Source organism: Amblyomma mixtum, chromosome 2 (assembly GCF_055824585.1).
Source record: "Amblyomma mixtum isolate Tamu chromosome 2, ASM5582458v1, whole genome shotgun sequence".
NCBI classification, from domain to species: domain Eukaryota; kingdom Metazoa; phylum Arthropoda; class Arachnida; order Ixodida; family Ixodidae; genus Amblyomma; species Amblyomma mixtum.
In genome coordinates, this window is record NC_143013.1 from 181,798,311 (window position 1) to 181,825,229 (window position 26,919).

At 49.3% G+C, this 26,919-nt stretch overlaps 1 protein-coding gene across 1 annotated transcript in view; it reads right to left on the bottom strand.

The window, feature by feature from the left end:
• The window catches only part of LOC149361745 (uncharacterized), a 65,023-nt gene that overhangs the window by 27,399 nt on the left and 10,705 nt on the right, over positions 1 to 26,919 (bottom strand). The window contains exons 2-4 of the mRNA XM_089569579.1: positions 22,141 to 22,280; positions 18,440 to 18,532; positions 512 to 650 (exon numbers count right to left, since the gene is read on the bottom strand). Coding sequence (XP_089425705.1) covers positions 512 to 650; positions 18,440 to 18,532; positions 22,141 to 22,280 — 372 coding nt within the window. The remainder of the gene's footprint in view (positions 1 to 511; positions 651 to 18,439; positions 18,533 to 22,140; positions 22,281 to 26,919) is intronic.

The window sequence follows — 26,919 nt, forward strand, 5'->3', positions numbered from 1 at the left end:
GTCAATGTATCGGGGCATTCCCTCTCTTTTTTCCGTGTTGTAGGCGTCGCCCAGCTCTTTTCGCAAATATTCATCATCGATATTATCATAAGCCTAGCTCCACCCTTTGCTGGATAGAGGCTTCTGCCATATTTTTTCGCTTATTCTGCGATATGAATGCACCTGACCCGTTATTTCTACCTTAAGCGGTCACACGATTATTCTCAGTTAAATGTTGCTCCATTTATTTCCGTTCACCTTACAAAAGCTGCTGAAACTGTACTGACTACTATAAAGTAGAAGTCTCAGGTAACCTTGCGACGTCTGCGCAACTGAACAATAGAATGGTAAGTAAGGCTGCTTGCCTTTGAAGCGCGCTTTATACTCGTTTTGCAGTGCCTTTACCAAAAGTGTGCCGCTCTATGTATTAAACATTTTCATCAGGACTCAGTTGGATGTCCCGGACACTAGTTTTTGCTTACTCTCAGGAGCGGAAAGTAAACTTTATGGATAGAATAATTCCGGTACGGACCCTTCGTTTTCTTCAGGTATGGTAGGACCTCCTGCGTGATGTTGAATGCGGACCGCAAGTTGGTATTGACAGCATCATCAAATTCTTCCAGGGGAATGTTTCCAAGAGGTCCAATTGGTGCCACTCCAGCATTGCTGACCTGAAAAAAATTTCGCCGAAAAGAGTCATTTATCCCAGAAAGTAAACAGTGATCTCAACCATGCATCCCATATGGTACTCGCCTGGGGATGAATTACAAGTTCATGAGTTGATTTAATGACCATTCAGAATGGACACAATTGCAATTTTAATTAAGTAAGGCATTAAAAACTTTCTATACCACTTTTTGTGGGCACTTCGGATTCCACTGCTATGCTCACCTGAATACAAGCTTGTAGATGCTACATAAAAAATCTAAATTAGTAGTGAAATATCTGAACTGTATGCAATGCTCTAAAGGGTGCCTTATATTTCCGTAAATATCTTTTAGCTGTCCATGTAGTAACCAGTTGACCAACAAACTAGCTAAAATTTCGTTTATGTCAACCTATTTTCGTTGTTGCCCAAGAACTAGCTGGGTGCACAAAGTACCTAGTGAGTGTATCACGGTGGAAATTTTACATGCTCCAATTGGCTTTGCGTTTACAGGCGAACGAGTACCCTGTCAAGTTACAACAAGAGTCGTAAGACTCATGTTGGAGTCTTACGACTCCAGAAAAAATTACGAGCATGGTAGGGTCTGTCGTGCAACTAATTTCAATGTTTACCACCATTCCGACACATCTCGCCCTCTGTTCCTTTTGACAATTTTGCCGAGTACTCTATTATCATGCAGTTCCCAACGGGACGGCTCAGGAGAGGTAAATATGTCGTCTGGCAGTAGGAACCTCATGTAACTGACACTCAATCTGAACTATAGGTGCTTGACCCCACTAATATTTAACTATAAATATTTGTTTCCACGAAAGTACAAGAGGAGATCATTTAACAAGAACTGCCAACTTCTTTTTTTTTTTAAAGGAAAAGGTTTCTGTTCAAGAATGTTGTAGTTTCTGTCGGAGGCCGAAGGGAGAAGTGGGCGTGGAAATATTTATCTTCTTGTGTTTCATCAATCCACCGGCTGCACAATCAACAAACATTGCTGACCTGGGCGAAAATGAAACCACGTAAAATCATATTCGTTTCACATTACCAATACTCTTCATAGAAAGTCTTGAAAGAAGACGCCATTGGTTAAAGCAGCGGTTGCTCCTGGCACTGCGAGTGTTGCTCAGTAATGCAGTCCAGCCACTAGAGCCCATTTCCAGCAGTGACCCATGCGATGTACAGCCATGACATTTATGAGCGTGAACACGGCAGCGCATGGCAGATAGCCTCGAGCCCAACTCGTGGCGATACGCAGCGGCCGCTTTTGTAAACAAAGTGGAAAGGGAGGTCTGTCCAAAGCAGCCGCCGCGTATCGCCACAAGTAGGGCTGGAGGCTATTTGCCACGCGCTGCCGTGTTCACGCTCATAAATTTCATGACGGTACTTTGCTTGTCTCCCGCCAAATTCACATGAAATATAATAAGCAGCTTAAGCCGCAGCCCTCCGGGAACAGAGTAGCCCATGGAGGCCGAGTCGGATCTCCAAAAGCAGATGAAGTTGTGACGATTTTGCGTAACATCGTGTATGTGTACAAAACTTTAGCCCTTCTTTTTATACCATAAAGATTTTATGAATGAAATAAATAAAATGCGCAGTGCTAATGAAAACGGCCTTCTGCCCATACTTGCATGTTAGGTCGAATCAGTCACAATAACATGTGAAACATGACTAGAATTTTAGCATCTTCATGTAATCACCGGTGCTCGTTGTTTGATCGAATATGTGGAAGCTTGGTAGCATGGTGCACACATTTCTGTCAGCTACAAACGGCTAACCATCAACTACATGCTATTATAGAGACCTTTGCATAGGTCTGATGCACTTTAGCGGCATATTTAACGAAAGAAGTTAGAGTTTTTAAAAGTTTTTGCTATTTTATCATAAGGATGCAGTCACATTCGATGGTGTGCATTCTCTGAATTCAGCATTACAGCATGTCAGCTTTCGTTTCCCCGTGCTAACAATCTTGCGGGTAGCTTCCGTTTTCCAAAATGTTTCGCTCTGCATCACAGTAAATGTTCACGAATGGTTGCAACGGCAGCTTTTCGAAAATTGGCCTACGTTTTTTTCTAAGTTCCGCAAATTGGGACATAATTCTTCACTTCCTGCATCTATGGCATGTGTGTTTTCTTGAACCATTCATAGGGCTCGCCAGACAAAAACTATCAACATCTCGGAAATTTATCTTTGTACTCTGGCGATGGTTTGCCGGTTAGAAAAGCTCCACCACGACAACCAAATGTGGAGATTTCATTTCGAGAGCGCAAGGCAGTCTGAGGTCGGCGCACCGTGGCAGGCAAGCAGTGCTACACACTTTCATGTGTTAATCCCTAAATACTTTCCACTAACTGAAACCTCTAGGTCTGGCTACAGGCCTACACGATCCTCTCGTGAGCGCCGAATGAGCAGGGTCAGTGTATCGACATACATTTAGGAGGATTCAAAACATTTTTATCAGAATTATCATTAACCCCAAGAAGAATAACTGGTTACTCTTCCGTCCTGTCGTTGCAGAAATTGTGGAGAACGTCTCAAATTACTGCTCATAAATTTTTGCACCGACAGGTGAGAGCAGGTGAGAGCACGGGGACACCTGGCGGCATTATTCCCCCTCCCCCAAAAAAAGAAAGCAAAAACGTGGGCGCACATTGAGTGAACGGGAGGAAGTAAGCAAGTGAACAAACGGTCACATGCCGCTCAACGGCTGCAGGTACAAATAAAAAGAACGCACGGAAGAGGCTACGTTCCTTACTGTGTACAGTAAGGCTTCATGCGCAGTACGTGCACGACCTCAGGCTGAGGTCGACGGCGCGAACTCGGTAGAGTGCCATCGGGGAGGACTTCATACGTCACATCCGTGATACGGCGCAACACTGTGTACGGTCCAAAGTAGCGGCTCAGGAGCTTCTCCGACAGTCCTGGGCGACGTACTGGGGTCCATACCCACACTTTGTCGTCGGGGTGGTACTCTACGTGTCGATGTCGTTGGTTGTAGCGTTGTGCATCCGTGGCCTGCTGCCGTCGGATGTGCATACGGGCCAGTTGCCGGGCTTCCTCTGCGTGCCGGGTAAACTCCTCGGCGTCCGACGTGAGCTCCTGGTCGTCAGGGGCGCACGGAAGCATGGCGTCGAGCATTGTCTGTACCTCACGCCCGTAGACGAGGCGAAACGGCGTAAAGCGAGTCGTTTCCTGAAGCGCCGTGTTATAGGCAAACGTCACGTATGGGAGGATCTCGTCCCAGGTCTTGTGCTGTACATCGACGTACATGGCGAGCATGTCCGCTAAGGTTTTGTTGAGGCGCTCCGTGAGCCCGTTTGACTGCGGGTGGTATGCAGTAGTCTTGCGGTGGGTCGTGTGACTCAGCTGGAACACCTCGTGCATGAGCTGTGCAGTAAACGCAGTGCCTCTGTCGGTGATTACGGAAGACGGGGCGCCGTGTCGTAAAACAATGTGGTGTATGAAGAAATGCGCGATTTCCGAGGATGTACTGCGCGGCACCGCCTTGGTTTCCGCATAGCGCGTCAAATAATCAGTCGCAACTATAATCCACTTATTGCCAGATGCTGATACAGGAAATGGGCCCAGAAGATCAATGCCGACTTGGTCAAAAGGTGTGCGGGGTGGTTCAATTGGATGGAGCAAACCTGCAGGCTTTAGCGGTGGCGACTTACGACGCTGGCACTCACGGCAACCTCTGACGTAGCGATGGATGGTCGCTGCAAGTTTAGGCCAATAATAGGCCTGACGCACTCGAGCGAGCGTGCGTGCAAATCCCAAGTGGCCAGATGTGGGCTCATCATGACACGCTGAAAGGATGTCGTCGCGGAGGTCTGATGGCACAACTAGGAGGTAGGTCCGGTCACCGTTACGTGAGTTTTTCTTGTAGAGTACGCCATTGCGAATACAAAAAGAGGACAGGTGGCGGGAAAAGGGTCGAGGTACGTTGGAAGCATGGCCCTCTAGGTGATCCATGACAGACCGCAGGTCAGCGTCAGCACGCTGCCTTGCCACCAAGTCCGAACTGCTGACCACACCTAGGAAACGATGGTCGTCCTCTGTGCTGTCATCAGCTTGCTCGACGGGTGCGCGCGAGAGCGTGTCGGCATCTTCGTGTTTACGTCCGGACTTATAGACAATTGTATAATCAAATTCCTGAAGGCGAAGGCTCCAGCGTGCCAGGCGGCCTGATGGGTCCCGGAGATTGGTCAGCCAGCACAAGGAATGGTGGTCTGTGACGACTTTGAAAGGGCGACCGTAGATATAAGGCCGAAATTTCATCGTGGCCCAGATGACGGCGAGGCACTCCTTTTCTGAGGTGGAATAGTTGATTTCGGTGCGCGAGAGTGCGCGACTCGCATACGCGATCACACGTTCCACGCCTTCTTGATGCTGAACGAGGACGGCACCAAGCCCAATATTGCTAGCGTCGGTGTGTATCTCGGTAGCAGCCTCCTCATCAAAGTGAGCAAGCACAGGGGTAGTGTGCAGCCGTCGGCGCAGCTCTGTGAAAGCAGCCTCTTGCGCGGCAGTCCAGACGAACGGTGTATCTTCACGCGTTAAGCGGTTCAAGGGTTCAGCGATGCTGGAGAAGTCTGCGATAAAACGGCGGTAGTAGGCGCACAAACCCAAGAAGCGCTTGAGCGCTTTCTTTGTAGTAGGACGGGGAAACTCGGCTACGGCGGCTGTTTTCTCGGGGTCGGGTTTTACACCGTCGGCGCTCACAACATGGCCAAGAAACCTGAGCTCTTTGTAGCCAAAGTGGCACTTCTCGGGTTTAAGTGTTAAGTCGGCCAATCGCAGGGCATCCAGCACGGTTCGCAGGCGTTCAAGGTGTTGGTCGAAGGTTTCTGAGAACACCACCACGTCATCTAGATAAACCAAACAGGTTTGCCATTTGAGGCCAGCCAGGACAGTGTCCATCATGCGCTGAAACGTCGCAGGCGCTGAACAAAGGCCGAAGGGCAACACCTTAAATTCATATAGGCCGTCGGGTGTGATGAAGGCAGTTTTTTCGCGGTCACGTTCATCGACCTCAATCTGCCAATATCCGCTCTTGAGATCGATCGATGAAAAATACTTGGCGCGGCGAAGTCTGTCGAGTGAGTCGTCGATGCGAGGCAGCGGGTAGACGTCCTTTTTCGTTATGGCGTTCAGCTTACGGTAATCAACGCAAAAGCGCAAAGTCCCATCCTTCTTCTTTACCAGAACAACAGGCGACGACCATGGGCTCTTAGAAGGCTGAATTATGCCGTCTGTAAGCATCTCCTTCACCTGCGTTTGGATGGCGTCGCGTTCCTTCGGAGAAATGCGGTATGGCTGCTGTCGTATGGGGCGAGCATCATCGGAAGTGATGATTCGATGCTTTGTGACCGCCGTTTGCCGCACTTTCGAGGAGGATGCGAAGCAGGTTTGGTATTGAAGCAGTAGAGTGCGTAGGTCGCGCTGTTGAGTCGCTGATAGCCCGGAGCTAATATCGATGCGATCCAGGGACGTGTCCGGTTGTACCATGTCCTCGGACGCAAAACACTCAATAACATCTGCCAATTGGTCGGCCCACGCGATGGCAGTAGCTCGGAAAAGGCGACGAGGTTCGTTGGTAAAATTAGTAATCAGGAGCTCCGACCGACCGTTATGGAGGTGGACAAGGCTTCGGGCCGAGCAAATGCCGTGTGTCAGTAGCAAGGAAAGGTTACCCTCGGCGACTGCAGGTCCATCACGTAGCCTATCATCGCATTCAACTCTTGCAAAAACACTGGCGCGCGGCGGGATTAAAACACTCTCAGTGGAAATACGAAGGGCGGACCTGCGTTGACGAACATCGGAGGTGTCGTCGGCTTTCGGTGTAGAAAACGTAACGGTTCTGTTCCGCAGGTCGATAACGGCCCCATTCTCACGGAGAAAATCTACGCCCAAAATCAGGTCCCGAGAACAGTCGCGGAGCACCAGGCAGCTCACTACGAACGTCGAATCGATGATCTGGACCCTAGCCGTGCACTGTCCAAGCGGAGTAATGATATGGCCCCCCGCCGTCCGGATCTGCAGACCAGAGCAGGGAGTCGTGACTTTCTTGAGAAGCGCTGCCAATTTGCCACTAATAATTGAAAACTCTGCTCCTGTGTCCACCAACGCGCTAATGCTGTGACCGTCGAGAAGCACGGGTATGTCGAGTGAGAATCGCTCCTTTAGATCACCTGCTGTCGTCGACGTCGACAAAGCTCTATCATCGGATGTCGGCGTCGTCGGGGGGTCCTTGCAGCATCGATATCCAGCGACCACGCCCCCGGAGGTCGCTGTCTTCAGTTTTCCCGACGAGGACTGGGCGAGCGGTCCGCTGTCGCTCGGGAAAAGTTCTGCGGATTCGGCGAAAATGATGACCGGCGAGGGGACGGTGATCGGGACTGACGGCGCGCCATGGACCACATAGGTTGCTGCGTCACGTACGCTTCAATCGCAGGGGGCCGTTGACCAAATCGGGGTCTTGGCGCATCGGGGGAAAAACCCTGCAGGCCAAGTTCACGATATGGGCACCGCCGGAACAGGTGACCGGGCTCCCCACAATGGAAACACAAACGTCGTCGGTCTGGGCCACGCCAGACGTCCGCTCTGCGCAGGGATCGTCGGTCACTCGGGATGTGCTGCACTGGCTGCACCGAGGGTAGCGGGACGTCGTGATTGGCTTGAACAAACGCCGTTGCATTTGGGGCAGGGCGTCGTAAAGCGTCAGCATACGTCGGGCGGCAGTAGTCCGTCTCGATAGGCTGTGTAAATGCCGCTGGATTCGGTGCAGGGCGTCGCAGAGCTTCAGCGTACGTCGGGCGGTAGTAATCTGGCTGTACTGGCTGTGGTTCGCCGCGTAGCAACTGTGGCCTGATAGCCTGCTGCACCTCGTCGCGGATAACGCCCATAAATGAGCTGGCCGTGGTCTGCGACGTACCACAGATCTTCTGCAGCTCCTCGCGGACGACAGTGCGGATCATGTCACGGAGGAAGTCGGTATTGGTGTTGAACGCCGGGAGAGGCTCCGTAACAGAAGCAGAAAGGACGGGCCGGTCGTACGCGGTGGAACGCTGCCGGAGAACCTGCTCCATCGTGATAGCCTCTGCTAGAAACTCGGCAACAGTGCTTGGGGGGCTGCGCACGAGGCCGGCGAAAAGCTGTTCTTTCACACCACGCATTAGGTGGCGCAGCTTTTTGGCTTCCGACATGGCTGGGTCAGCCCGTCGGAAGAGACGCGTCATGTCTTCGACGTACATGGTAACCGTTTCATTGGGCATCTGCATGCGGGACTGCAGGGCGCGTTCAGCTCGCTCCCGACGATCAGCGCTGACATACGCGGCGAGCAGTTGACGTCGGAACTCATGCCATGACAAAAGAGCGTCCTCACGGTTTTCGTACCACGTCCGAGCACCGTCCTCCAAGCTGAAGAAAACGTTCCTCAGTTTGGCGGCGTCATCCCACTGGTTAAATGTGGCGACACGTTCAAACTGGAGGAGCCAATCTTCCACGTCCTCCAGCTGAGTCCCGTGAAAGGATTTTGGTAGCCGTGGGTTGTGGAGGGTGTAGTACGCGGCGCCTTGCATAACTGGTTGAGGGGCAGGCGCCGAGGTAGTGTCAAATGGCCTGAGCTCAGGAGGCAGCCGGCCAGGTGTCGAGGTAGTCTCGAACAGCCCCTGCTCACGCGGCAGTCCTAGATTGCCGCGACTGACCCGATGCACTGGCGTGTCGATAGGGAGAGGTCTGGGGTGGTCCTCGGTGTTAGGAGGGGTGTGCGACATATTCCAGGGCGATGTACCCAGCGCACTCCACCACAAATGTCACAGATGGGTCCTTAATCACACAGGCTAGGCACAGGCCGCAAACAGAGAAACAGTCTCAGCTCCGAGAGCACGCGAGTTACTCACTTCTTCGTCCTTTAGGCGCCGCACGGGGACACCTGGCGGCAATATATGAAAAGTTCTTAGGATTAAAGTGGAGCAACCCCCGATAATCAGCTTTGTCGCATAACACGAAACGCAATGCCGAGCATCGTTGTCACATTGTGGCGAGCAAAATATCGCCCCTCACGTCGTCTCCTAGAGAGAAGCAGTGTTCTCCCATGTGCGTACGGGACGAGTTCCTGCGGCTTCTGTTTGATTGCGCTCATATTTGCTCGTCAGCCTCTCTTCAAATAAAAATAATTTAGTCACATTTTCATTTATTCACATGCTTTGTGATGCTCGTAAAACATTTGTTGTCCATGTGAACACGTCATGGAACAAGGCCGCCGAAGCGGATCAGTGGTTACAGCGCTCGGCTGCTGACCCGGAAGACGCGGGTTCAATCCCGGCCGCGCTGGTGCAATTTCAATGGAGACGAAATTCTGGAGGCCCACGTACTGTGCGATGTTAGTGAATGTTAATTAAACCCCAGGTGGTTGATAGTTCCGGAGTCTTTCACGTCGGCATCCCTCATACCTGAGTCGCGACCAAATGTGATGCAGGACCGTTGCATTGCCATTCTTCAGTGCTTCACTTTTTTGCCATGCACAGACGATGGTGTTAGGTATCACATTAAACCAGCCGACAAGGTCATTGCCCGAAATAAAATTTACCTACACTGTTCAGTGATCGCATGTCCTCAACAGTTCAATATTTCTCGCGATACATGGGATTCTACCGCCAAGTATTCGGATACACATCGGCTTGAATATTAGTGCCAAGTAGAAAATGCCACTAGTTCTGATAACGTACCGTCTAACAATCACAATAAAGCTGCTTGCGTGTTCTCTTTCTCAATTGGATTCAGTAGAATTTATATAATTCGAGGTATAATATCATGGGTCACATGGGACAAAAGAAGCTGTTGTCAGTTTTACTAGACCTAAGACCGAATACGTTACAAGGCAGGCCAGAAAGTTATTCAAAACATCAACATAGGAATACACAAAACGTAATATAGAAAGCAGTTACGTGTACTCGTCAAATATGGCTGCAACAAGAACGTGTATATGCTTTTTGACTCGTACTAAAATTAGAAATGATAAATATGAGACGCCCTGAAAGACAATGCGTAAGTAAATCCAATATATTCAGTCGAATATATGCGCATATCTAGCAAACACAAAAACGCATAGTAGGTACTTACAACGCTCATAAAAAGGTAATATTGTCACGTCGGTGTAAGACGCGCTAACGCTCAAGGCGGTTTGGAAGGCTCCCAAGAACGTCCGGTGCCAAGTCCGACGGTGGCGAACTTCGTCCTCTTCGCTTAATGTCCTCACGTCGTCGTCTTCAGTAGCGCTGGCGTCATTAGCCCCCCCGTTCGAAAAGCATCGTCCCGATGCTAAAAGGAAACCAGCGTCAGAGGGGGTGTCACGGTGTCCTTGCGTGATACGGTTTCATGCGAACGACGTGGACCACCTCGGGGCGCGCGTCGCGACGTGAGCGTGGTGTTTGATCAGGAATGACTTCATAGTTGAGATCGCCGATGCGCCGCAGGACTTTGTAGGGGCCGAAGTAACGACGTAAGAGCTTGTCGCTGAGTCCGCGACGTCGGATTGGGGACCAAACCCAGACAAGGTCGCCTGGGAAATATTCGACCGCCCGTCTCCGCAGGTTGTACCGTCGGGCATCTTGGTCCTGCTGAGCGTGAATTCGCACCCGGGCTAGATGACGAGCATCCTCGGCGCGCTGTAAAAAGTGGGCAACGTCGGCATTTGGGTGGTCGTCGACGTGGGGAAGCATAGCGTCGAGTGTTGTGGTCACCTGTCGTCCATAGACGAGACTGAACGGTGCCATGTTGGTTGTTTCCTGGACGGCGGTATTATAGGCAAACGTGACATAAGGCAGGACTTCGTCCCACGTTTTGTGCTCCACGTCCACGTACATCGAAAGCATATCCGCGAGAGTTTTGTTCAGACGTTCGGTCAGGTCGTTCGTCTGGGGGTGGTATGAGGTCGACTTGCGGTGGCTCGTGTGGCTGAAAGCAAGGATATGCTGCATGAGCTAAGCAGTAAAGGCAGCTCCTCGGTCAGTAATGAGAACCCGGGGTGCGCCGTGGCGCAGGACGATCTGAAGCACAAAAAATTTGGCCACATCGATAGCGGTTGCACTCGAAAGAGAGGCTGTCTCCGCGTAACGCGTGAGATAGTCTGTGGCGACTATTATCCACCGCTTTCCGTAGTTTGATATGGAGAACGGGCCGAGCAAGTCCATCCCGATTGGTTGGAATGGTCGGGACGGCGGGTCAATGGGCTTTAGGAAGCCGGCGGGCTTGGCAGGAGGAACCTTGCGGCGCTGACAGTCACGGCAAGAGCGAACGTAATGCGTAACGTCATGTCCAAGGCGAGGCCAGTAGTATTTTTCGCGAATCTTGGCTTGCGTTCAAGTGACGCCAAGGTGGCCGGAAGCAGGTTCGTCGTGGCAGGCATTCAAAATTTCGACGCGTAGGTTCTCGGGCACGACGAGCAAGTACTCGCGACTGTTAGAAGAAAATTTCTTTTTGTAGAGTACGCCGTCACGCAGGCAGAGCGAAGACAAAGCTCGCCGGAAGGCGGCAGGTACTCTGCCACTGGCACCTTCACGATAATCAATGACGTCTCGAAGATCCGGGTCGGCGCGTTGTTGGTCAGCAAAGTCGGTAGAGTTTAGGGCGGTCACAAAGGCGTCGTCGTCCGCAGCGTCGTCAGGAGCTGGTTGTGCAGGGGCACGGGAAAGGCAGTCGGCGTCCAAGTGTTTGTGGCCGGATTTGTAGGTTACAGAAATGTCGTATTCCTGCAGTCGGAGACTCCATCGTGCAAGGCGCCCTGAAGGATCCTTTATGTTGGCCAGCCAACAAAGGGCGTGATGGTCGGTCACTACTTTGAAAGGTCGACCGTAAAGGTATGGTCGAAACTTGGAAATTGCCCACACGATGGCGAGGCATTCTTTTTCGGTAGCAGAGTAGTTTGCCTCGGCCTTAGACAGTGCACGACTTGCGTAGGCAATTACACGATGTTGATTTTTCTGGACCTGAACTAGGACTGCACCCAAACCAACATTGCTGGCGTCGGTGTGTACCTCAGTGTCAGCATGTTCATCAAAGTACGCCAGAATGGGTGGTGACTGTAAGCGGCGTTGAAGCTCTAGGAACGCCTGTTGTTGCGGCGCTTCCCACTGGAACTGGACATCGGCCTTGGTCAGGTAAGTAAGAGGCGCAGCGATTTTAGAGAAGTTTTTCACAAAGCGGCGATAATACGCACATAGTCCAAGGAAACGCCGAACTTCTTTCCCATCGCGTGGCGGCGGGAAGTTCGCGATGGCGACGGTTTTTTCAGGGTCCGGAAGGACCCCTTCTTGGTTCACTAGGTGACCTAAAAACTTCAACTCCTCGTAACCGAAGTGACACTTCTCGGCTTTTAGAGTGAGTCCAGAGGATTTTATGGCCGGCAGCACCGCCTCGAGGCGACGAAGGTGCTCGTCAAAAGTTGGGGCGAATACGATCACATCGTCCAGGTATACGAGGCAAGTGTGCCATTTCAGGTCCACGAGTACTGTGTCCATAAGCCTCTGAAAGGTCGCTGGGGCGGAGCAAAGACCAAATGGCATGACCTGGAACTCGTACAACCCGTCTGGAGTGATGAATGCCGTCTGCTCGCGGTCCCTCTCCTCTACCTCTATTTGCCAGTACCCAGACTTCAAATCCATGGAGGAGAAATACTTGGCGTTGCATAAACGATCCAAAGCGTCGTCGATTCTGGGCAAACGGTAAACGTCCTTTTTAGTGATGTTATTCAGTCGTCGGTAATCAACGCAGAACCGCAATGTTCCGTCCTTTTTCTTTACGAGCCCGACAGGTGCGGCCCAGGGGCTCCGAGACGGTCGAATGACGTCGTTATCAAGCATTTCCTTTACTTGCGTGCTGATGGCGGCGCGTTCTCTAGAGGAAACACGGTAGGGTGACTGTCGCAGTGGTGGCGCCGTGTCGTCCGTAATAATCCGATGTGTAGCAAGGTGTGTCCTGCCGACGCGCGGAGACGACGCAAATGTGTGTCTGTAGCGATTGAGCAGGTCGCGCAGCATGCCTTGTCTGATTAATGTCGTACTTGACGTCGACTATGTCCTCTGGATCCGGTCCTGAAACACGAGTCAGGCTTTGTGCGCACTTGGTATCAGTGACGGCATCTATGTAAGCGACAGTCGTCCCCTTGTTCAGGTGCTGGTGCTCATTGCTCAAATTAGTCAGGAGTAGATCAACTTTGCCGTCTTCCAGAAACACGACCGCCCGAGGTACTGCAATACCGCGGTCGAGAAGCAAAAGTTGTTTACTCTCGACTATACCTTCAGTGTCTCGAATGGTATGCGAACCGACAGTCACCAGTATACTGGACCGGGGAGGCACGGTCACTTGCTCGTCAAGAATATGGAGCGCTGACGGGAGGGCATCTGTGGTGTCAATGACATTCTTTGTCGAAAACTGGACGGACTGGCACTGCAGGTCGATGATGGCTCCGTTGTCCGTTAGGAAGTCCATAGCCAGGAGAACATCACGAGAGCAATCAGGGAGGACAACAAACTTTGCAGGGAACGTTTGCCCTTGCACCGTGACCCTAGCCGTGCACATTCCTAACGGCGTAATCAAATGTACCCCAGCAGTACGTAACTGCGGGCCGTCCCAAGCTGTCATAACCTTTTTGAGCACAGCGGCGAATTGTCTACTGAGCACAGAATAATCGGCACCAGTGTCAACTAAAGCAGTTACGGCTGTGCCGTCTACTGAAACGTCTAAATTGGCCGGTGGTGGCGTCTTGCGGTACAGTCGAGGAGTCCGATCGCGGCTTTGGTGCGTCGAAGGGATGCGGCGTCGAAGAGAAGCGTCGTGGTTACGAAGGAGTGCGGCGGGTTGTCGGCTTGTCTTAACATGCTCTCGTTCGTGGGTCGTCGAGGACGGTGTGTTGCACGGCATTGGCGATATGTCTGGCGGCGTTGGAGGGTCTTGTTCTTGTCGTCGAGCAGCCGCACCTCCAGAGGCTGCCGCGTCTAGTTTCCCCTACGGGGACTTCTAGACTGGCCCTGGTCGCTGGGTCCCGGAGAACTGCAGCGGCGCGGAGATGGTGATCGCGAGATGCGACGCTGGACGGAGTCCGCATGGGAGATGTAATCTGCGATCTCCCTTGGTCGCTCTCCAGGCAGCGGACGGGGAGCACCGAAGGGGAACCCTCGAAGACCCATCTCCTTATATGGACAGCGGCGCCAGATGTGCCCAGGTGCCCCGCAATGGTAGCACAACGGTCGATGGTCCGGGGTTCTCCAGACGTCAGTTCTGCGACGCCTAGGTCGCTGGACAATGTTCGACTCGGAAAGTGGAAGCTGAGGAGCGGCTGGCGTAGGTGCTTCATATCGCTGGGTCGAGGCCGGAAGGAAACGGCTTGCGGCGGCAGCATAACTCAATGTTTGTGGCGGCGGTGGAGTGGCTGCCGGAAGCTGCGACGTACCTAATGCTTGTTCGACCTGCTCGCGAATGACATCTGTAAATGACGGAATCTGTGGCTGAGCAGGGGCGTGCTGCAAAGCCTTCGCCACCTCTTCCCTTACAATGGCTCGAATGACCTCACGCAGCGATTCTCCTGAGGTCATGGAGGTTCCCTCAGTACGGGTGCAGAGCATTGATACGTTAGTGCTCTCGTACTGTCGTGCCCGCATGTCGAGTTATTTCTCAATGGACATTGCTTCCTTGACGAAGTCATTTACTGTTGCGGGTGGACTCCGAACCAGGCCTGCGAAAAGCTGCTCGTTTACACCCTTCATCAGCAATCGCACCTTCTTTTCCTCCGGCATGCTTGGGTCTGCGCGACGGAAGAGGCGTGCCATCTCTTCCACGTACACCATTACACTTTCGTTCGGAAGTTGGATGCGATTCTGCAGAAGAAGGTCGGCCTTCTCCTTGCGAAACGTACTGGTGAACGCCTGGAGAAATTCTGCTTTGAATATCTCCCATGTTTGGAGGCAAGATTCATGGTTTACGTACCATGTCCTTGCAGAGTCTTCCAGAGCAAAATAGACATGGCGCATCTTTGAGTCCCCGTCCCAAGAATTGAATGTGGCCACCCGGTCGAACTGGTCCAGCCAGTCCTCGGCGTCCTCATGAGGTAAGCCGTGGAAACGCGGCGGATCCCGTTGGTGGTGGAGAAGGACTGGCGCAGTTGATGCTGGAGGATTCATTGCAGCAGCGCCGGTACTCCTTGCAGACTTGTGGTCGGGGAGCAGCCCGAACTCGGAAGATAGGCCTTGTAGTCGGCGGCTGCCCTGGTGAACGGGCGTGTCTACCGGGGGTGGTCGACCTCTGCTGGAGTCGCGGCTTGATGGGGGCGTCCGGTACATGAAAGATGTACCCAGCAGCTCCACCAGATGTCACGTTGGTGTAAGACGCGCTAACGCTCAAGGCGGTTTAGAAGGCTCCGAAGAACGTCCGGTGCCGAGTCCGACGGTGGCGAACTTCGTCCTCTTCGCTTAATGTCCTCACGTCGTCGTCTTCAGTAGCGCTGGCGTCCATATGCCTTTGGAATCAATGCAAAAAATCAGTCTAATGGAAGAAGCACGCAATTAACTGCCAATACCTGCCGGAACAAAATGCTCTTGTAGGTGGTCAGCACTTAGGCTTGTCAGTAGAAGGATGTATTTTGCGGACTGCAGTTTGTATTTGGTGCGGAAACGAGGAATCATCCATAAATCAGTGCTGCGTGGACAAGCATTCCTGCTTTAATGTAGCAGGGTGAGTTACATGGGTTACTCGCATATTTAAATGTACGTAAGACAATAGTGTCGGCTTATTTTTTTTATAATTTGAAGACTACGGCAAGTGTGATCTCATTGATGTGGGCAAATGTTGGATTCAGAATTGAAAAGGCGTATGAATAGTCAGATGCAGGTATTTAAATGCAGCGAATTTATTTTATGCGGCCATAATATATTAGACAGTTTTAGCTGTGCGTCCGCAAAAGCTGTGCGTACGCTACGGGCGCACTTTACTCACAGTGCCACCCGTCCTGGCAACGACAGTTTTAGTTGTTGTTGTTGTTGTTGTTGCCTTGGTGGCATGGCACATACCCACGACGGGGGATTGGCCAGGGTTCAGTGAGGAGAGCCCAAAGAAGGCAAATTGGTACCAAGCTAATGGATAACCTTTTGGGGCCAAGCTAATGATTAACTTTGGGTACGTATTGCGAGGAATTAAAGATGGAATTATGGATAAAAAGGAATTACGGGAAGAAATGAATGAAAAAAAACCGGCATAAAGATTAGAGAACTGAATACCAGAAAAATTCTCAAGAATTTTGCAATGCGGACATTTTGGGTACCATTAGCAAGGGAACCTGCCGGTAGCAATTATGTAATTATGGAGGAAATCGAAACTTGGTGCAATGCAAAACCTCTGGCGCTAGCACCGAAGGACAGGAGAAGCGGAACCGACAAAGTGAGTCCCATTCGAGTAATTGGAATTTCGAGATACGTCCTTCTCTGAAGTGCAAACCTCCGGCAATAGAGTAGGAAATGCTCTAGTGTTTCCACCTCTCCGCAAGTCGCACAAAGGTTTGAGGGACTGAACCCGCATCTGCATAAATAAAGATTTAAGCTGGGAATTCTGCACCGCAGGAGTGTCATTGCAACCTCACACTGCCGGGATTTACAAGCACGAACCTTCCATGGGTACATGAGATGGTGGTAGTCAATAGTAGACAGCAAGGGATCGTTGCACATAGTGGTAATATGCTGAAAGCGCTGAAAGCAAGACATTCCGAAAAGGATCAGATTAGGGACGCTACAGGCGACCGGTGCATTGAGAGCAGATTTTGCTAAAAAGTCTGCTGCATCGTTTTGAGAAATACCGCAGTGACCTGGGATCCAAACGAAGCGCACCTCTTTCACCCATCCAGGAATGAAATACTTCAATGAGCGGCTCAATAGATCGTCCCGTTTAGAATCCAGCGCCAACAACACAGAGAGGCAGTCTGACAGGAATATCACTTGGGAGACACTGGGGCGAATCTTTAAAGCAGCCAGCCCAAGAGCCATAAACTCCGCTAGAAATATGGGAGTGTAATCCGGGACTCGAAGTGAATAACTCCAAGAGAGATCCTCAGAAAAAATGCCAACGGCTGCGTTCTGGCCAGCCCCGGACGCGTGTTCGCCAAATGCAGCCGGTACAGCCAGCGATGACAGCGCCGCCCACCGGCAGGTAGCAGCCACATTAAGGCTGGTTATAAATATTCATTCAGAACGACGGCTTGACATCGCTGCTATGGCGCAGTGGATTAGAGGCTCGTTTTGCGTATGGAAGGTCGGCCGTTCGACTCCGCTCTCTGTACTGTACTTTTATTGTTTTTTTAATTTCAATTTTTTCCATTATTTCCCTTTTAGGTCGCAAATCGTGATGCTTAGTGGCATATAAAGCCGTTTAAGAGGATTTATTATCCCTTTTAGGTAAGGCGTAGTGACAATCTTCAGTCACCGTGATCAATTCACCGTGGTTTCAAGCCTTGTGGCTGTACAGGCTGCAGTTGGCGAATACGCGCCCCGGACGCATCTGTAGCAATCACGCTGTGGTGGGGGAGTGGCTAGCGTAGCGCCAGGGCAGCGTAGGATACAGTGGCGCCATCTAGCGACAGCAAGTCAAAGCTCCTGAACTGTGTGCTGAGGAAACTTTTTTATTTTATTAATGGCAGTGGTGGTTGCATTCGAAGGCTTTGTTTCTTTTTTAATGTAAATCAATTGAATCAAATGAAAATATAAGTTCTAGCGCAAAGTTGGAGAAGTACTTTACCGGAGGTCGTTGCTATGACGACAGTGTACGCCGTAGATAGGCTTAACCCCAAGAAATTCTTGGATTTATCTAAAAAACGATGACTATTTGTCACATATATCGTTACGGAGGGGTGAGAATGCACAAAATAAAAGTGAATACAACCGTTTAGAGCGAGCTATCGCGTCGAAAAATGCAGCGGCGACGCAGTATTTGGTTCGAAGCGGGCGTGCAGGATGCCGCCATGTTGCCAACGTTAGCTACGCAAGCCACGCAAGCAACGCAACGAAAAGTCCGCTGGCTTGCGTACGTACGCAAGACGCAGGGCTCGCGCTTGCGTTCTGCGCATGCGCACTACGGTCCCCGCAACCTCCTTGCGTACGCTAAGCCCTTGAGGACGCACAGCTAAAACTGTCTATTCACGCATGCCTTCATTTATCGGGAAGCATTACCTTAAAGGTACGTGCTATTTCCATTGCGAGCCTGTTATTTCTGACACGTTAAAAACTAAATGAAGTTTTTAAGCAAATCTGGGGAGGTCTTCAAGCTCAGTCAGAGCTGTGCGCTACAGTCTGCACTTGCCACCATCTCACAAAACCACAACGTGCTGTCTCCATCTACAGATTTGTTCGCTATAAGACACAGTTTGCGTTTGTTATTCCTACGGCATATTCTTAGCCTTACGTGTTCACATGCTACTTATCCGCATTTGTGCACCTTAGAATCATATAGAAATCATGCTTAAAATTTTAATGTGTGCTCAAATAAATCTCATCTGACAGCAGTAGAAAGGTCTCATGGCAGTACTGCAAGCATGTCCTGCAGTCTATTTGGTGTTGTTAAATTTTCAGGCAGTTTTCCTGGAATATGCACTCCAAGTAGCATGTCCACAGCAGAGCGAGAGAAGTATGCCTGTTTACCGCCGACTACGCACTTTCTCTTACCTTTGTTTCTGAAAACCAGTTTCAGTATAGATGATGTGCCGTTCTAAACATTTGCACCGAGGAGAAAGGGAGCATTTCCTGCTTTAGAATGACACAAACTCACCAGTATGTCGATTTTTCCAAAGTGGTCTGCTGTTTTCTTTACAATTGCTGCCACGTCTTCAGGCTGGCGGATATCACCAGGAACCACGAGAACCTGAAGGCGAGAAAGGGAGTGAAGTACCCGTAAAGTCCTATGCATCTTTCATTGCTATGTACTTCGAACGATCTGATTAAAGAAAGAAGCAAGGCTCTCTTTATATCCTCCAGCATGGCCCTTGCCACGACTTGTGTCCTCTCTAGCACCCGTTCCCCTGTTAATCGCCTTTCGAGTATCAATAGCTAACTCATTGCCTATCGGCGTCTGTCTTGCATAGTGAGTCTTTTCCAGCTGTATGAACTCAATTTATTCTCCATATCTAAAACAAAGCATCACAGGACAATCTGTAAGGCCTTGTAGCGCGAAGCATCGGTAACAAGGAATGGTGATTGCACTGAAAGGTCAAAGCAAGCAGTGAGAGAGGCAGGGGGAAAGGCCTCAGGGGACACTCTTTAGACGGCATTTGTCGGTTAACGTAGCGACCCCACCGTTTTCTGGAAGGAATGAGGAGGATGTTAAGGAAAGCACCTTAAGGGCACGGTTAAAGGGCGATATAAGAAGCTAGCAAAAAGTGCGGTTCATGTAGCAGTCATTCGAGCAGAAATTTCACTTGATTTTCAAGGTTGTGGTCTCGCTGCGAGAATGCTCCAGTTCAGGACAACCGGGTATATGACTTTATTTGCGCTTATATATGCAGTGTACGGAAGACACTGGTCGCAAATAACGATTTTTCTTCACCGTGAACATACTACTGTGCGCAGGGGCAGAAAGAATGTAACGCACGACTGGTAGGGAAAAATCCTCAGTCTTTATGACTGGTTGAAACGTGGCTTCCGTGCGCCGTCATGATAGTTGGCGTCAAGTGCTCCTCCAGAACATTATCTTAGGATGGTCTGAACGGACAAGCTCTTGTTTCAGCGGCCATGGGAACAAAATCCTGTCACGAAATGAGTGCGAAAAGCTGCGGCCAGGGGAAGTTAGCAGTTGCCTTACACGACATCATGTCATTAATGGCTTAGAAACTTCTCCGCAGCGCAGTTTAGGGGCAGCTCGATGTTATTACAACTTTTGCTGAGTGGTATTACTAAAGGAGATCAAAACCTACTAATATCACCTTGAAAGGGCCTGTACTAGACGATGATTCCACACCACTTAATTAGAAATAGGCAGATCGGTCAAATTCAAACGCCTGTCAAGCTTTGAAATTGCAAATAGAATGAGAAACAGTAAAGAGTGGAGAGAGCTCTCAGCATTCAATGAAAGTAGAGCAGGCTTGCAAGAATTCATAGAAAATGAAGTAGTGCCACCATCTTTTAAGAACAGCAAACAAATCGCCAGTATGCTAATAATCAATGCTCATGCGTGAATATAGATGTTGAGAATTGTCGCCAACGGCGACCTATAAAACCAGTATTGTGGCCACTGTTATAAAGTGCATCCGTGCTTGACGTAGATGGACAGAGTTTTTAGTTATGTAGCCTACGTAGTGTAGAGGCAGCTCAGGTGGTTGCGTTTCATGTGTAGTTTCAATAGGGCAGTTTCTGGCGATATGCCTCCTGTGCTTATATGTATTAACACATATATACGCGCAGTAGCTGTGTGATGCATATATTTTTGCCATAAGCATAGAGAACCGAATGAATATCCTGGCACCCCGTGAAAGCGCTTGCAAAGGGCCGTTGCAAATACCAATATAGGCTTCCTGCGGCTATATAAATTGGTCCAAATTGTGAAATACGTGAAGTATGCTGTCGGTATAGATGGCTTCAGCAATGCTGCTACACGCCAGCTATTCTTGGGAAGAAAATCATGAAGTCACTCATAAACAAAATACCTACAGCGCCTGTGCCGAAGGATGGGATCAGAAGGAAACGCACGGATAAATGTGACCTAAAAGGTCCTACGGGCCTAGTAATCCTGGAAATGAGGTCAAAATGAAACCAAAAAGGGTGAATACTTCATTCCAAACGATTTTGTACAGGCGATTTCGGTCGCAGTCGGAGCCAGTGCTGAAGAGTGCAATGATGTCACGACCAACCAGTTGACCTAGAATACCACATTCCTGATGGCGTCGGCGTATTCGGGGAGCACTGTCTGTTCCTATCAACAATCAGCTGGCCTGGTGACGCCGCAGTAATTGGGGAAAGTGCACCTTGAGGTCACTCGATGCCAGTGGAAGTGCGGACAACATTGAAAATCATAATAACTGATGTTTCATTTCATGCCTCTGATTGAAACAACGAGATTGAAAGCGTCTTCTTACGTCCATTAAATAAACAACATCATTTCTTCACTTCTGAAATTTTGTGTTTGCGCCCCTTTAAGAAGCAAATACCGCTCCTTTAAATCACTGCTGTTGCTGTAGATAGAAAGGCAATGCATCGAAGAAGAAAAATTAGCAAAAGAAAGGAAAATTACTCATTGTTATGTATTTGTCATATCTTCGATCGGCGACAAAATGGAAGGTGCAGGAGTGCGCCTTAAGTTAAACACTAAAGGATTAGTTTATGTCTTTCTGCATCTTTGTGATGGCCAGGGGCTACGCAAAAAAAAAAAAAACTCGCCAGCGTGATCAACAGCCCAAGCTGTGGTTTAATCTTCTGTGGCACATTGGTGAATCGTCTGCCTTTTTGATCACGTCTGACAGCCGATATTTCTTTCATTTATTTAAAGCGAAACAGAAGGTTTGATTCTTAAGTATGTTCTTGTATGTAATAAGGGAGAAATTACTCATATATATAGCCGAATATCATACCTGAAAGACACTTTGGCCATTTGTGGTGCCAAATGGTTTATAGGGTTTAACGTCTCAAAGTGACTCAGGCTATGAGGTACGTCGTGGTGGAGGGAACCGAATCAAATCGACCGCCTCGAGTTCCTTAACGTGCACTGCAATCACTCAGTACACGGGCATCTAGAAATTCTATTGAATTGTGCCCGCCGTGGCCAGGATCGAACCCTCCACTTTCGGGTCAGCAGCCAAGTACCACAACCACTAAGCCACGGCAACTGCTGGGTGTCAGATCATGAAAGATAGGCCGGAAATATCTGGCGAAAACGCAAATTAATGGCTGCACTAAGACATGGTTAATTGACGCACATAAGCAATATAGCGTTTTTATTATCGCGGTCTTATGTCATCAGATTCCGCGTGATTATGTTAACTCTGCTCCAGCAAGAACATTTGGGCAAGCATGGAGTTTCAGTGCCACGAGGCTGTAGATCAGTAAACTTGTTTGACGCTTTCAATAGAAAAAAAATCTTTTAGGAAAAATCAAGTGGCTTACGTCCGCCAGATCTGCCGGCATGAAATCTTTTTAACTGCTCTTTTAAAAACTTCACCTCCTAGACCACAGTCAGTCACCAGGCCGACGGCGCCGGTTGGTCGTACCACTTCTGCACAGCGCAATATTAAATAGTTCACAAATGTCCTTTGGTTAGTTTAAACGGTCATTAAACGGTTGGTTTAATGACTGCTCAGAGTTATCGCGAACGCCGAAGTCTTAGAGCAACCATCACCAAAGAATGTCATAATCCATTAAGCGGTCGATGTGGTCTGTTTCAGCGTCTTAATCATGCCGAAGTAAATAATCAAGAAAAAGAAATCCGAGCAAGCTTATTGATGAATGTTGTACCCTTGATAATTACCACCTCTGTAATCATACCTTCTCGCTAGGAGAACCCTTGGCTTTGCATTTTTTGGCCACATTGTCAAGAGCTTCCGTGTTGCGAGCAGTGAGTGCAAGCCAGCAGCCAAGGGAGGCGAAATGCAGAGCTGTGCCTTCTCCGATGCCTGAGGATGCTCCTACGAGAAAACAGCAAGAGTGGAAAGGGACATTTCAATGAATTCTGGGATGCGGAGTAAAGCTCGGTTCTGCTTCTTTCAGTCTAAAGCTGTGTCGCATTTCTTTCCAACCAAATGCGATTGCCTCGCGCTAAACAAAAGTTTACCAGATAGGTTCAATGAGAAAAAGAAGAGGCAAGTTCACCGCTTCTCTCTAACACATAAGTTGAAAAATAAAATGGTGAAGTATGGCATGGTACGGTATGGTGTAGTATAGTTTGGTACTGTATTGTGCGGTATAGTATCTGAGATAGAACGTGCCAGATATTCGAATCAGGTACGAAGGGTGCCGTAGTGGAAGGCTCCAGATTAATTCAGACCACCTTTGAATGTTTAAATTGCATTGAAATCGCTGTACACTCCGGCGTTTATGCATTCCGCCTTCACCGAAAGGCGGGCACCGCGACCGGGATTCAGGCAGGCGAACGTGATGGCCGCTATGCCACGGCAGCGGATCGTGACAAGTATCAGTGCATTTAAATGCTCTTTCCACTCGCGAACCGTACGCGCTGGAAAAGCCTAATGAACCAAATGTACAAAAATAAATAACGCCATATCTGTAACATCACTGGATTGAAACACTGCATTGAGAATGTTTTGTATCGCATCATTTCTTTTTATTCCAACGTGAACCGGGGGAAAAACTGCTCATGATTGTGAACCAAGCGACCAATCAAAAGTATGGCCAATCTGTGCGAGATGCCGTCACTGGCCGCCATTCTACCGCCGCATACTGTCCGGCCGTGTCACAGGGACCGCATTCGCAGCGTTGCGCACCACAACTGCAAAGTTTTTTTATTGCGAAAGATATACTGCTCGAGGTTTCCGCTCTTGGCCGTCGTCCCAGAGAATCCACCATTGACCTTTAGGGTGACCTATGTGTGACGTCATACCAGCTCTGGAAAAGCCGGCCCCAACTGTGCTCCTCGCGATCGTCCCAGCGAGTCCTCCATGCAGCAGCTGCGCGGCGCTGCCGCGAGGGCACTCGCTGTACATGACGTCACACCAGCTGTGGAAAAGCGGGGCCCCAACTCGGCTCCTCGCGATCGTCCCAGCGAATCCTCCATGCAGCAGCTGCGCGGGGCTGCCGCGAGGGCGCTCGCTGTACATGACGTCACATCAGCTGTGGAAAAGCGGGGCCCCAACTCGGCTCGTCGCGATCGTCCCAGCGAATCCTCCATGCCGCAGCTACGCGGCGCTGCCGCGAGGGGCGCTCGCTGTACGTGACGTCATGGCAGCTGTGGAAAAGCGGAGCGCCAACTCGGCTCGTCGCGATCGTCCCAGCGAATCCTCCACGCGCCGCTGCCGTGGGGGAGGCGCTCGCTCTACGTGACCAGCCAAACCAGGCGAAGCCAGGGCTATTGCTTTCGCAACTTACCGGGCTTAACCAAGCCAAGGCTCTGCCAATTTGTTTTCCTGATTCGGGAGCAGCACCTCAAAAAAGCTTCTGAGGGTTGTCAAACGCGTCGTCGTGTTGTCTCTTTCGTTATTATCGGCCCCGATCAACCAGTTTGGCACGAGTGTGGGTGGCGTTAATTCAAGTGTAATTGTCATTGCGCCGTATTTCAACCGCTACCAGTTTAACGTCACTTTCCCAGATCTACACGCCTAGAGCAGCGACCAATTGCAGTGGCAATAAGTATTAAGATAAATAAAGTGAGTGAAAGCTTTGTGCACACATTGGTATCCCCAATGAAATCTGAACGTGGTAGCGCTCGAGGATCCCTCTGCGTGAAGTGATTAGCAACCATTTGGTTCCAGGTTTTACTTTTATTTTTCGCACTCCAAGCCGGACAAATAATGAGTGCTGTGGGGCCCATGCACGGGGTTTCTCGAAGAAGTATCTCCGTAAGCTATCGCGTTCATATCGTGGTCTCTGGAAGGCGCGCTGCTTGCGAGGTCCCAGACGCTAGGAATCCCCTCCACATCCATCATACTTCAGGACACCCATTGTCCACTTTATCGCTGTCGAAAGCATGAGCCTCTGTGGCGTATAGGCAGCGCACTCGCCTGGCTACACACGAGACCCAATCTGGAACCGCACTGTGCGCTAATTAACCAAACTATTAAAGTGAAGACGTTAAGGACCTCGTGCCGCAGAAAAAAAAAACCGGCGTCGGTGTCGCTGAACACTAAAACCCCTGATTGGTCTATAAGGTCATGAGGTCACAGCCCCATAGACAAGAAGACAGCCGCGCAGGGTGTGACGTTACGTGCCTCGCGATCGGTGAAAACTCTGGGCAACGACCCTGCGGCGGCGAGGCGCCAGTCGACAGCTGGGCCGCTGGGCTCGGGCGTGGGCGGACGTAGCACGCTCCGTTGACATAGTTCCAGAAGCTAAGCCTCCACGCGCTGCGGAAAGCGCAGACCTAGTAACAGTCGCACGCAGCACCTATACTGTCGCGATTATAAATGTGTTGTGTGGTCTATCGAATATTGTGTGCTGGATATTCTTTCGAATATCCAGCAGCTATGTTGGTGCTGCAGTTTTTATTTCCTCAGAAATTTCATACCACCTTAGATAAGATCTCGTTCTGAATGCAACGCAAGGCGAATCAGTTTGGATTGAAGCCAATCATTCACTGTTTTCCGCTGACTGCTGTAAGTTGGTACTCGGCTGCATCTACCGTTCCCCGTCATCATCAATCCCTGAGTTCCTGTTAGCGCTAGATGCCACATTAACTAAACTCTTTCAAAAAAAAAAGAATGTTATAACTGTTGGAGACATTAATATCAACCTTCTAGGTACGGAAAACTCCTGTGTTGTTTCCTATTCTGACTGTTTAAGTGGTTTCGGGTACGAATGTATCATAAATGCTGCAACCTGATGTACCTCCAGTGGATCTTCCTCGCTAATCGACCATGTTCTTACCAATATTTCGCCTTCACCCTACTCATTACTCACGGTGAAGTTTCCCGCCCTTCACCTTCAGTTTTCTACACTTGCAGGTTTAATACCGAAGAATTTGTTAGTGCTATCAGTGATATTGACTCGTCTCTGTGCTTTGCATCGAGCGATTCAGACCGAGAAATGGAATCTTTTTGCCGCCTTTTTTCCATCTGCGTATCTGAGAGTACAACATCAGTAAAGTGTCGAGAGAATTACAAATTTCCCCACAATCCATGGCTGACAGACAGTTTATTAAGCTGTATGCGACGCAAAGAAATATATAAAAAAACAAACAAACCAAGAAGCAGCCTTTTAATGTTTCTTCAGCTGCTACGCTACTGTGCTAAATACACTACTGTGCTAAATGACTTACTGAAACATGCTAGAGAATCTTATTATGAGCATGAAGTACATAAACATGAAAACAACACTAAAAATCAATGGAAACTTTTGAGTGACTTCCTGAATTTACCCAGCGCAAACAGCCCCCTAACTGAAATTAATTTTAATGGTACAGTCTGCACTGATCCATACGACATTGCAAATGCCTTTAGTGACGCCCTTTCTGCGCCTCATAATAGTCGTCCACTTAGTTCAGAGAAAAATATAAAGCGCTCTAAACAATATTTTTTTCATTTTCCTGTTTCCCCTCGTGAAATCGAACTGCTCATTACTGGCCTCAAGGACACTAGCCCTGGATTAAATAAGGTATCCTCTCGGCACCTTAAACTTTTAGCCAATCTGATCCATGAACTACTTTGTCATGTTGTTAATCTCATCCTAAAGACAGGTGTTTTTCCTGCTGGCCTCAAAACAGCTAAGGTAATCCCAGTGTTCAAGAAAGGAGACAGACGATTAATTTCTAACTATCTACCTATATCTATTTTATCTTCTCTCAGTAAGATCATTGAGAAATTGATAGTTGAACGCTTAAACAATTACCTAGATAAATTTAAGATAATTTCCCCCGAACAGTTTGGTTTTCGGTCTCGCAGCTCGACTAACTTAGCTCTGATCTCTTTGACTGATTTTATCAAGCAAAGGATTGATAATGGCGAGTCTGTTGGTTCTGTCTTTTTGAATTTCACAAAAGCTTTTGATATGAATAATCACTCCATATTGCTTCGAGAAATCGAATTTTATGGAATTACAGGTCTGGTGTCGCGACTGCTGAAAAGCTATTTACAAAATACTGCTGAAAAGCTTTAGACTATTAACCAAGCTGTTCCTCAGGGCTCTATTTTAGGACCCTTACTAATTATACTATATATTAATGATGTTCCTAATGCTATTAGTCCAATTCACTGTGTCTTATATGCTGATGACACTACCGTGTCATTATCTAATACGTCCATAGATGATCTGACTCTTGAATTGAATGCCGTTCGAAGTAATGTAGCCAAATGGTGCACTGATAACCAGTTGGTGATTAATCCCGCTAAAACGAGATTCATAGTGTTCAAAAGTAGCCAGAAAATTCTTTCGTGTCCTCCTACGTTAACCCTTCGTTCTTATAATGTTCCGGCTTCTGATAACACTAACTTCCTCGCCGTTATTTTTGGTTTAGCTCTTAGATTTTCTGTCCATATCGCTCCTCAAAAAACAATATATGTTTGGCATCAGAGCTCTAATTAAGGCGCGTTCATATTTTCCATGTAGCCTACTCTTATCTTTGTATTAGGCCTTCATACATAGTCACACCTCTTATGG